Raw genomic sequence first — 12322 nt, forward strand, 5'->3', positions numbered from 1 at the left:
AGAAAAACAAAGACATCGTGAGAGCGACAGAACCCAGCAGATTCTGACAATCTTAATTTTATTCAGATATTCCTTAAAATGTGTTAGTAACGGCAGTTCGAAAACAAAAATGAGATTTTTTTGAAGAAAACTTTTTTTTACATTGCAGTCAATGGAGACAGAGGCAGGAATTGTCGCAGCTTTAGCCATCGCCGTTTAAATTTTGTGCATACCCCTTCTGTCAAAGTCACATTTTATGAATCACAACACCTAGGTCTACATTCTGACCAAAAATTATCTGTCTACCTTTTACGGTTTGGCCGTGAGCTCGAGTTACAAATAAAAATTATGGTCATTTTTTGAAGGTTTCACTCACTCTAAACAATTAGAACCTCACTCTAGATTTGACAAAAAAGTGATTTCCAGTCCTCGCTTGAGGGCTCATATCTTGAAAAGTGTACATTTTAGGAAAAAACTGTTTCAGGTTTGGAGAGAGAAGAGAAGTTTTCCTCCGTTTTGACGTTTGAATGACAGTTCTACGTGCAAGTATGAGAAAGATACGTGACTCAGAAAAAAGGTGAATTTTGCTTTTTTTTTTACCTCCCCCCATCCACAGTGTTACATTCTGCCCCATTCACTTACATGGGAAAATCTCCCCATTAGCTTGGAAATTTGGAAATGTTTTTGCACTTCGTGCAAAAACTATTTGTGCCATCGCTCTGAAAATCCACAGGACTGTAGTTAAATTCAGGGCCTACAACTTTCTAAATCGGTTCAGAATTTTTCGAGTAACGGTGTGCGGGTGGTGAGGCCCCAAAGTTCTCGCAATGCGTTCCGGATGGCGCAAAAAGCGCACGTCTGTGCACGTTGCGCAAAAACGTGCACGCCAATCGCTTATAAAAGTCATACCAATCGATTCCCGATTAAGGCACACGTTTCTACGTTTTTACTTTTCGCGTTTTCTCAAAGCTGTGGGACTAGTTACGCGCCAAAGTTTTTACGGAAGAATAAATGCGCACAAGGCACTCCTCTATTGCGGAGCTATGGAGGAGTCGTGCCTCGTGGCGCAGCCGTGGCACTAATGAAACATTAAAAATTTTCAAAGCAGCCATTTTGAGAGGCACATTAAAGCTGATTTCGGGTTGAACCGGTTTTAAGTCAAATACACATTCACAAAATGTCCATGAGCCTTCATAAGTTCAGAGTTCACATGAGCACATGAACGGTGGTCCAACACCGGGCAAACTGGTTTTCCTCTTATTTTTTCTGGTGTTTTTCTTTCTTTCTTTCTTCCACTTCTGGCATACACATTAACTTATGAAGGTAAAACATATACACATAAATAAATGAATGTGACACTGTTGACTCATCTGGATGTTTTTCTACAACAGTCAGAAATGACTTTAGTGATGAAGACATGTGTTCACAGAGGGAGGAAGAGGAGAGGAGTTGGTGTGGAGGAGCAGCCGTCCTGCTGTCCTTTGTGTCAGGACGTCCTGAAGGATCCAGTCTCTAGCAGCTGTGGACACTGGTTCTGCAGACGCTGCATGAGCTCATACTGGAACCAGTCTGCTCCACCAGGACCGTCCTCCTGTCCACAATGTGGAGAAAGATCCAGAACCAGAGCTGGACTGCAGACAGCCAGTCAGAGCAGAACTGTACGAGGTAAGAATGAACTTCTCTCTGCTGATGGACTCATTTCTGGCAACTGGAAAGACTTTTGTTCTGTAGTTTCAGAGTTCTTCTTGTCTTTCAGTAGATGCTGGTCTGCAGGAGGTCCTAGATGAACACAAGACCAGTCTGAGGAGGAGATGTGAACATGTGACTGAAGGAATTGATGAAACAGGAAGTAGAACCCTCCTCAACAGGATCTACACGGAGCTCTTCATCACAGAGGGACTGAGTGAAGAGGCTGATACCCAACATGAGGTGTGGCAGCTGGAGACAGCTTCCAGGATGAAGATCCTCCATGACGCTCCAATCAGGTGCCAGGACATCTTTAAAGCCTTACCGGGCCAACGTGGAGCCATCAGAGTGGTTATGACGAACGGTGTCGCTGGCGCTGGGAAAACCTTCTCGGTTCAGAAGTTCTCTCTGGACTGGGCCGAGGGCTGGGAGAACCAAGACGTCACCGTGGTGATTCTGCTCTCGTTCAGGGAGCTAAACCTGATCAGAGATGAGCAGCTCAGTCTTCTCAGGCTGATCCAGGTTTTCCATCCATCGTTCCAGAAGCTCACAGCAGAGCAGCTGGCTGCCGGGAAACCGTTGTTCATCTTTGACGGCCTGGATGAAAGCAGACGTTCACTGGACTTCAACAACGGTCCGGTGGTGTCTGACGTCACACAGAGCTCATCAGTCAACGTGCTGCTGACCAACCTCATCCAGGGGAACCTGCTTCCCTCAGCTCTCATCTGGATCACTTCCAGACCTGCAGCAGCCAATCAGATCCCTCAGAAACACGTGGACAGGGTGACAGAAGTACGAGGCTTCACCGACGGCCAGAAGGAGGAATACTTCAGGAGGAGGTTCAGGGATGAAGAGCGGTCCAGCAGCATCGTCTCCCACATGAAGACATCCAGAACCCTCCACATCATGTGTAAACTCCCGGTCTTCTGCTGGATCACTGCTACAGTTCTGGACTACATGTTGACCACAGGGCAGAGAGGAGAGCTGCCCAAGACCCTGACTGACATGTTCTCCCACTTCCTGCTGGTCCAGACCAAGAGGAAGAGGAACAAGTACCAGGAGGGACATGAGACGGGTCCACAGGAGCTGACGGAGGCCGACAGGGCCCTTCTTCTGAAGCTGGGGAGGCTGGCGTTTGAACATCTGGAGAAAGGAAACATCATGTTCTACCAAGAAGACCTGGAGCAGTGTGGTCTTGATGTCCCAGAGGCCTCGGTGTACTCAGGAGTTTGTACCCAGATCTTCAGGAGAGAGTGTGAGATCTTCCAGAAACCCGTCTACTGCTTTGTTCATCTGAGCATCCAGGAGTTCCTGGCTGCAGTCTACGTGCTCCACTGTTACTCCACCAGAAACACAGATGTGCTGAAGAACCTCCTGGGAGGAAAATACAGATACTCATCTCTGGATGACTTCCTGAAGAGAGTCATGCTGAAATCCTTGAAGAGTAAAAATGGCCACCTGGACCTGTTTGTTCGCTTCCTCCATGGTCTTTCTGTGGAGTCCAACCAGAGACTGTTAGGAGGTCTGCTGAACCAGACGGAGAACGATCCAGGAACCATCCAAACAGTCATCAACAACCTGGAGAAGAAGAACACTGACGGTATCTCTCCTGACAGATGCATCAACATTTTCCAGTGTCTGATGGAGATGAACGACCTCTCAGTTCATCAGCAGATCCAAGAGTTCCTGAAGTCAGAGAACAGATCAGAGCAGGAACTCTCTGGGATCCAGTCTTCAGCTCTGGCCTACATGCTGCAGATGTCAGAGGAGGTTCTGGATGAGTTCGACATGAACAAGTACAAGACAACACCAGGGGGTCGAAGGAGACTGATTCCAGCTGTGAGGAACTGCAGAAAGGCTCGGTGAGTCCAGATGGATCAATAACACCATCAGTTAGCAGTTCACTTCTTCAAATCTTGTTTTGATGTTGAAAACTTTTGAAATCAGATGTGTTTGTTTTATACTGGGTCACCTCAAGTCACCTCAACCAGAGGCTGCTCAGAGATGAATCTATGTAACGGAGAAAGATAAAACATCAGAACCACCGGGGAGTTTTGTTGATTTGAACTTACAGCCTGTTTTACAGAGAACTCATCAGATCAAACATTTTCATTGAGATTATTGAAGAAATTTACAAATTTAAATGGCTCAGAGCTGTAAACCTACAATAGTTTCATGTGGACATGGTTGTACCTGGTACGTGACTTTAATTCTGGTAACTCTGGTTCTGTGATCTCCTGCATCGTCCTGTAACTCCTGTGGGTCAGTCTGGCTTTAAATCAGACTTTATTACAACTGACATCATATTTTCTCTCATCCCAGATTTGTTGGTTGTGATCTCACTGTGACTCACTGTGAAGTTGTTGCGTCCGCTCTGAAGTCCAACCCCTCCCATCTGACAGAACTGGACCTGAGCCTGAACCAGAACCTGCAGGATTCAGGATTGAAGCTTCTGTCTGGTGGACTGGAGAGTCCAAACTGTAGACTGGAGACTCTGAGGTCAGTCCACTGGAGATGTTTCCACATTTATCCACTTATCATCTTCCAAAGATATAACTGTCTCTAAAAGTTCTCTCTCTAATAGAATAGAATAGAATAGAATAGAATAGAGGTTTAGTAGCATTTGCACCAGACGGTACCGGTACATTGGAATTATTTTGCAATATTTGCGATATTCTCCCAAAGTTGGGCAAGTCAGAAATACACATGAATAAGGAAAGGATAAATAACTATGTAACAACAATCAGCATATATTGCAATAACAACAATGTACATATAATACAAAAATATATACACCGGTATACAATGTCCTTGTATAGCTGAGGACCCTGCGTTGCATTCACCGTTAAATACAGGACATTTACCAGGTAGATGAAAGATGTATTGCAGATAATTTTGCAGAGATTTACTTCTGCTTTTGTAAGTATTGTATTGTACGTTGTGAGGGGGTTGAGCTTTCTCCACCAGAGCTGCAGTGTGTTCTGCTGTTCCAGCTGAGGCTCTCACTGATCTGAAGGCCCAGGAACCTGTAGCTCTCAGTCCGCTCAACCACAGTCCCCTGAGGAGAGGAAGCTGCAGAAGGGGGGCTTTTTTCCTGAAGTCCAGGATGACTTCTTTTCTTCCGTCCAGGTTCAGAACCAGATCATTGTCTCCCCCATACACAGTGGACCAGGTTCCTGTGCGATGACTCGTCCTTCCCTGTAATCAGGCCAAGGATGGTGGTGTCGTCCGTGTCCTTGATGGTGATGTTATTGTCCTGGTTGGAGGTTCCATCATATGTGTAGAGGGAGAAGAGTTGTGGGCTGAGGCAGCAGCCCTGCGGGGTTCCTGTGCTCACTGTGAGCTCAGCAGACCTTCTCTCCCATCCTCACCAGGGGCCTCATGTTCGAAACGTGCGGCGCACAAAAAACGTGCGTACCCCACTTTCTACGCTCATGGTCGGATGTTCGAAAATTTGATTTGAATGTAGAAAGTTGCGGTCCTTCACGCACACACCAAGGCTGGCGTACGCACATTTCTGAGGTTTTGTCCGTTGGCAACACTCACTGGTGATGCAGTGAAGTGCAGAATATGAGGAAACGTGACGTCAACAATAAGTTCACGTCCACATGAAGGACACGACAGTCCCCACTTCACCAGATAAGTTACCACACGAGTGGAGCTGCAACAATCTCACAATCAACCACATGAACATATGAAGGTAGGAGTTCAACGATGGAACCCGCAAATCGTTAGGTTACTTATGTAACCCCGGTTCTCTGATAACGTAGTGAGGTATCTCAGCCTATTTGATGTTGCAGCGCCCTCTCTGGTTCATTCCTTCTTCCAGGTGGGCGTTGTCTGATCTACACCTTGTCTGTCCTTTGTCTGTTGGGGTCAGAGTGCCGGCTTCGGAGAGCATGGCGCAATCCGGGAGTTGTCTATATTTCCTATAGGCTGAGCTACCGAACAAAGTTAGAAAGAGAACGTTAGGTTACTTACGTAACCCCGGTTCTCTGGCAACGTAGTACTGAAAAGAACTTTGTACATTCTTGCTGTACTGAAAGAGCGTGAATTTCACCCACCCGTTTTGCTGAAGCCAAAGACAGCAACAACACTTCTTTAAAGTCACCATTTTCAAGTCCACCTGATCTAGTGGTTCAAAAGGTGAGGCTGAAAGGGCATCCAACACAGTGGGGAGGTCCCAGGATGGTGCCAACGGTTTAGGCACCGGGAGCTTGCGCCCTTCATGAAACGGCAGATTAAAGGATGCTGTCCCACCGGTTTCCCCCCGAAACCGATATGACAGGCTGAAACGGCTGCCAAATACACCTTTATAGTGGAGAAATTCTTCTTTTTATCCACCATGTCTTGCAAGAAAGCCGAGATCCCAGCCACAGAACATTGAGTCTGAGCACCATTTCCTAAAAAAACGACAATTTTCTCCCATAAAGGGACCTTGTCGAGGGAGCCCTAGCACTCTGGATAGTCTCAATCACACCTGGAGGGAGGCCGACGGACTTCAGATTGAGCCATTCACGGGCCAGGCCCACAGGGCCAGCCTCTCTGGAAGGGGATGAAATATTTCTCCATGCGCCTGCGTATTCACAGAGGCCACGGATCCTGACAAAATGAGCTGGGTTATCTCCGCTAGCCAGTGCTTCGCTGGCCAGTAGGGAGTTATGAGAATCATCGACAGGCCCTCCTCCCTCACCCTGGCTAGGGTTGGAGAAATCAGCGCTATCGGGGGGAATGCGTACAACAGAGCCCAAGGCCACTGGTCCACTCTCATCAGTGCATTCAGATCGTGAAGTGAGAAAAATAGGGGACACTGAGTGTTCTCCTGTGTACCAAAGAGGTCCACGACCGGCCACCCGTAACACTCCCAAACCAGACTCACTACGTCTGGGTGGAGTCTCCATTCTGTTTAAAGAGGATTTCTTCTGGACAAGAGATCTGCTCCATGGTTCAGTGTCCCTGCCACATGGGTGGCTTTCAGGGACAGAAACTGTCTGCTGCACCAGACAATCAGTCTGTGTGCCAGTGTGTGTAACTGAAGAGATCTCAGGCCCCCCTGCCTGTTGATATATGCCACCACTTTAGTGTTGTCTGTCCGGACTAACACATGATGTTCCCTCAGAAAGGGGAGGAAAGGTTTCAGTGAAGGTGAACAGCCAACCGCCCCAAGTAATTTATGTGAGATGAGCGCATGTGAGGGTCCCATGTCCCGTTTATTGCTCTTCCTTCGAACAGACCCCCCCAGCCCGACAGCGAGGCATCTGTTGTAACCACTTTTCTGCACCGGACAACCCCCAAGGATACCCCCTGGGTTAGGAAGTCTGCGCTTCTCCATGGGACTAACGCTGCTGTACAGTCCACGGAGACCCTCACCTTGCGAGAGCCGTGACGGCGTGGATCTAGCCTGTGTGAATCCACCCAGCGCTGCATTCCTTTCATGTGCAGGCGTCCCATAGGAATCACTACCAAGGCTGATGCCATCAGCCCCAACAGCCTTTGGCAAAGCCTGAGAGACACACATTTTCCCCTGTGAAAAAGGGTTAAACAGTCTCTGAGCGCCTGCACTCTTTCTCTGGTCATCCTTACTCTGCCCCGAGCCGAGTCTATGGACAGGCCTAGAAAGGAGATGCACTGGCAAGGAAGAAGAACACCCTTTTCTAGATTTATCTTGAAACCCAGATTCACCAAGTGTTCTGTGAGTAATCTTGTGTGATCTGCTGCCTCCTTGGCGGGAGGATGCCGCAATAAGCCAGTCGTCAATGTACGTGGCTAATCGGATACCCCGCCTCCTGAGCGGTCGCACAGCTGCCTCTGTGCATTTTACAAACACTCTTGGGCTTAGTGAGAGACCGAAGGGAAGGACTAGATATTCGTAGCATGCCCCCTGAAAACCAAAAGGGTATATTGGGATGTGAAAATACACATCCTTGAGGTCGATTGAAGTGAACCAATGGCCCGGACACAGAAAACGCAGCAGAGACGCGTGCGTCAACATCCTGAACTTATATTTCCTGATATACTTGTTTAGATCTCTGAGGTCTAGAATTGCACGCATGCCGTGCCCCCAACTTCTTGGCGACCAGGAAATATCTTGAATAAAAACCACTCCGATTGTGTTCGGGCGGAATTATTCTTATCGCCTTTTTCTCTAGCAGGGATTAAATCTCCTCGTGTAGAAAGAGAGCCTCTTCCCTTAAGGCTTGAGGCCGGATTATTCCCCTGAACTGCGGGGGTGACACGGCAAATTGTAGCCTGTATCCCCTGTTTAATGTTTTCATAACCCACTCCCAGTTTGTGAATGTTAATAACCTTGCTGCTCTCAGTGACAACGGCCTGACGGGCCAGTCTGGGGGGCTGACAGGCTCGTATGTCACACACAGGGTAAGGGCTCCCCCTTGTGGCACCGGGGCGCAGCACCGCTCTTTTGAAACTGCGCATGCGCGTGCCGTGCCGTTTGCGGCACGGTCGCTATGCTAGAAGGAGGGGCCACTCCCTCTGGGAAATGTGTGACCAAATTGTTGTTCAAGAATGGTTTTATTTTGTTTTCCATTGTTTTTAACTGCGCCCTCGGCACAATGCCTGGATGCAACAGTGAGAAGTGTGAGACATATTCGACAACTGCTCGGGTTTTCTACCCGCTGAACACTGTCTCTGCTTCTCTTAACGGGGCGCTGGGTCGGGTCGAACATCCCGTCCTCCACGCGCTGAACCGAACTGAGCTCTGTGGAGGGGCTCGGGAACTGAGCCCCTGAAACTATCAGAGGGGGGAACAGGGCAGCCTTGTTTGCCGCATCTGAGCCCATCAGGCCAGCCGTTTCTTCCTCCTTACCACGTGAGTGGAGGTCGGAGGTGGTCGTTCAGGCCGAGTCCCATCCTGGGATGTGGCCTTCCTCTGCCATGGGCTTTTTGGAGCCGGTGCTCTCTGTGGAGCATGAGGAGCTGCCTGAGGTTTGCGCAGCCTGGGGATTTTGAAGGTGGGAGGCGGCCGTGCCACAGCCTGGGCAAAGGGTTGACGAGGAGTGACATTGGGTGCCCTTCTCGGTAAACACAGCTTCAGGGCTTCATCCTCCCTCTTCCTTTCCTCACACCTCTTCTGTATCGACGTGACCGCCGTGCCGAAGAGGCCCTGGGGCTTTATGGGGGTGTTGAGGAGGTCTTCCTTGTCCTTGGCCGACAGAGTGGTGAGATTGAGCCAGCGGGCTCTCTCCTACAACACCATCAGCCCCATGGCTCTGCCCTGTGACTGGATCACCACCTTGTGAAGGTGGAGGCAGGGGTCAGTGATGACACACACTTCTTCCCATAACGCAGGTTCAGGTGAAGCTGTCATCTCCTCCTCCAGCTCAGCCTGGTATGCCATCAGGAGGGAAGTGGCGTTTAGAGCCCAGGCCGACAGTGCAGCGGCCCTGTACGCCTTGTCAGTGAGGCTGGACTGAAAGCGGTCTGCCCTGGATGGGAGCACGGGCCCCACTGATGACAGGGATGCTTTCGGGTGCAGGTGAGCCGCCACCACGGGCTCCACTGGAGGGATGTTGCGGAGGCCGTGGCTCTCCATTCCCCTCGCAGTCAAGCATGGAGCTGCCTGTCACAGGATGCTTCTCACTGTATGGCTTGTTACGCCAAGAGACAGCAAATTCCTCCAGCAACTCCTGGAAGATCGGCAGGAGTTGTTTCTCTGTCCTCTTCACATGATGAGCCATCCGTAGGCGAAGGTGCCGTTGGAGGCTGGGGTTTTGCAACCCGGCCCGACAAAGCCAGTGAAGAATCATCTTCGTCGGTCATGAGGAGTTCCGACCCACCGCCCGAGTCATCATCCGCCCTTTCCACCGGGTAATCACGCGGACCGGCCGCGAGGCTGGGCCCGTCTAATTCCTGGGGAGCGGGTCAACGAAGCTGAGCTGGCTGCTTCGGTTTGGGGAACCAACACGGCAGCAATCTCCATTGGCTCCGGAGCTTCCAAAGTGGAAGCCAGAACTGGGTCGCTGCCGGACAGATTCGTCTGACGGGTCAGACAGTGCCGAAGCGCCTTGAGGGAAAGCCGTTCACAATGAAGGCACATCTCCGTGGACTCAAAGGCGGCTAAGGCGTGTTTAAGCCCGAGACACATCACACACATCAGGTGAGTGTTCCCGCTCGATATTTTATTCCTGCAAGGGCAGGCTCACGCCTGTGATTTCTCCTCTGCTTTAGTGGGGGCATCAGTATTAGTGTCAGCCATGGCCACTAGCAGGGTTCGTTAGCTGTGAAGCTACGTTGTGTGGGTTGCTAATGTTAACCTGGTGTGGTTGGGGAATAGCGGACACCGACTGAAAGTGTTGTGACTTCCAGGCGGATTACACAGCGGGATTGGTGCGAATCTGTTGTGCGGTAGCCAGGTGAGGCTAGCGAAGTATTGCTACTCGGTGTGGTAATTGCTACTGTGAGCGTTCCCACTCGGCTAGCTGGTGAAGTATTGCTACTTCCCACAGATAGGGATTAAATCCTGAGTAACTGCGCACGCCGTGAACAAAGCGCCCGGTAACCGAGTTTTCGCTCGTGTCGGTGGATAGTTAAGCTAAGCCACGGAGAGACAGTCAAAACGGGAGAGATTGGAACTTCTGCTCGTAGCGGGAAGAGGTTTTTGAATGACGGGCAGCGCAGTGTCAGGTCCCTTTATAGGGGGAGGGTCTCCAGCCTCCCTGACACTGTGCTTAGTTCCAGCCAGAATGCAATAGGAGCCGAAGGCGTTCCCAATGTGAGACACAAAACGAATGCTATGAAAGAGAACCCAAAGGTGACAGAGGGCAGCAAAGTCCTTTATTTGAACAAAACATAAACACAGACAAAAAGGGGAAGGGAGAATCCTGAAGATGACTGGAAGGCGTGCAGACTGACAACCAGCACAGAGCCCCCTCAGGGACCGACGCCCGCCTCCGTGGTCTGTTCCAGCAGGGGGGCTACAACCTGAGCATCAGCACCTACAGAGCTTCTACAACAGCTTCTACCAGCTACTGTAAGGCTGTTGGCTCTGGACACCAAGGAGGGAACCCCACTCTCTCACTCAGAACAATGAACCCCCCGGGACATTCACAATACTTCTGTTCTATTCTAGCAGAAAACTCCAGGATGTTCATTAAAAGGTGAACATGTCAGAGGAACAACCAGAAAGCAACATCATGGATATGATAGATTTTAAAACCTGTTTTATAAAGTCCAGATATCAGTGATGACCCACATGAGCCTGATGACAAAGTTGATATTTGAAAAACTTACTTTTTGTTCAGATTGCAGGACTGCAGGATGTCAGAGATCAGCTGTTCTTCTCTGGTCTCGGCTCTGAAGTCCAACCCCTCCCATCTGGAACATCTGGACCTCAGTCTGAACCATCTGCAGGATTCAGGAGTGAATCATCTGTGGGGTTTTCTGGAGATTCCAGATTGCAGATTGGAGACTCTGAGGTCAGTTCACAGATTTAAAACATCGTAGACGCTTTGAAAAGTCCGTCCAAACAGATCCTCCACAAACACAGATGAATCTAAGGAGTGTGTTCAGTCAGAGACGTCTTCAGGTTCCGTGTGATACAGACGGCTGCAGGAGATCATTCCTGAACACACCTGCAAACTTCTAGAAAGACTCTTTCTAGTGACTCTGTAACACTGACACTTTCTGCTGATACCATCAGTTCCCTTTAGAGGTTGATATAGTTTAATTAGTTTAATTAAACATGTCCAGAAGTTTATTTCTCCCTTCTCTCCTGGAAGAGATGTGTGATGATGTTTAAAGTTGCCGTCCCTGACCCACCAGTCTGGCCCTCGGCAGGAGGGTCCCCCCTTATGAGCCTGGTCCTGCTCAAGGTTTCTTCCCTCCTAAAGGGGAGTTTTTCTTGCCACTGTTTGGCTTAAGGTTTTTCTCCCACTAGGGGAGTTTTTACCTGCCATTGTTTATGTAATAACTGCTCGGGGGTCATGTTCTGGGTATGGGTCTCTGTAAAGCGTCTAGAGACAACTCTGTTGTATTAGACGCTATATAAATAAAATTGAATTGAATTGAATTGAAAGGGAAACTGTAAAAGTTGGAGTTGAAGTTTAAACTGGTGTTTATTCTTTATTCAGATTGCAGAGATGCAGTATGTCAGAGATCAGCTGTTCTTCTCTGGTCTCAGCTCTGAAGTCCAACCCCTCCCATCTGGAACATCTGGACCTGAGTCTGAACAAGCTGCAGGATTCAGGAGTGAAACATCTGTGTGGTTTTCTGGAGAGTCCAGACTGCAGACTGGAGACTCTGAGGTCAGTTCACAGATTTAAAACATCGTAGACACTTTGAAAAGTCCGTCCAAACAGATCCTCCAAAAACACAGATGAAACTAAGGAGTGTGTTCAGTCAGAGACGTCTTCACGTTCTCCATCATACAGACGGCTGCAGGAGATCATTCCTGAACACACCTGGAAACTTCTAGAAAGATTCTTTCTTGTGACTCTGTCAGGACTTAAATTATTCCGGCAAGGTGCCGGATCTCCGGTATATGGAGTTTTTTAGTTTTTTTTTTCTCGGCATGCAGAGTTTGACTGATTAAAAAAAAATGAAAAAATTAATAACTTTAACGGTTTACCTATAAAGATGTGTTGATAGGCTATGGGATATTGTCAGTTTGAGTCAACCGAGTTCGTCTACCAATGGAATG

General features: G+C 49.0%; 1 protein-coding gene across 5 annotated transcripts in view; it reads left to right on the plus strand.

Moving 5' to 3' along the window:
- Nucleotides 1–12322, plus strand: part of LOC133424327 (NACHT, LRR and PYD domains-containing protein 12-like) — a 67091-nt gene that overhangs the window by 22980 nt on the left and 31789 nt on the right. For 3 of the 5 annotated variants that reach the window (XM_061714853.1, XM_061714850.1, XM_061714852.1), the window contains 5 exons: nt 1409–1644; nt 1736–3527; nt 3988–4164; nt 10926–11099; nt 11754–11927. In XM_061714853.1, coding sequence (XP_061570837.1) covers nt 1409–1644; nt 1736–3527; nt 3988–4164; nt 10926–11099; nt 11754–11927 — 2553 coding nt within the window. The remainder of the gene's footprint in view (nt 1–1408; nt 1645–1735; nt 3528–3987; nt 4165–10925; nt 11100–11753; nt 11928–12322) is intronic. The other 2 variants (XM_061714851.1, XM_061714854.1) reach the window with 2 other exon arrangements.

Source organism: Cololabis saira, chromosome 23, assembly GCF_033807715.1.
Source record: "Cololabis saira isolate AMF1-May2022 chromosome 23, fColSai1.1, whole genome shotgun sequence".
Taxonomy (NCBI): Eukaryota; Metazoa; Chordata; class Actinopteri; order Beloniformes; family Belonidae; genus Cololabis; species Cololabis saira.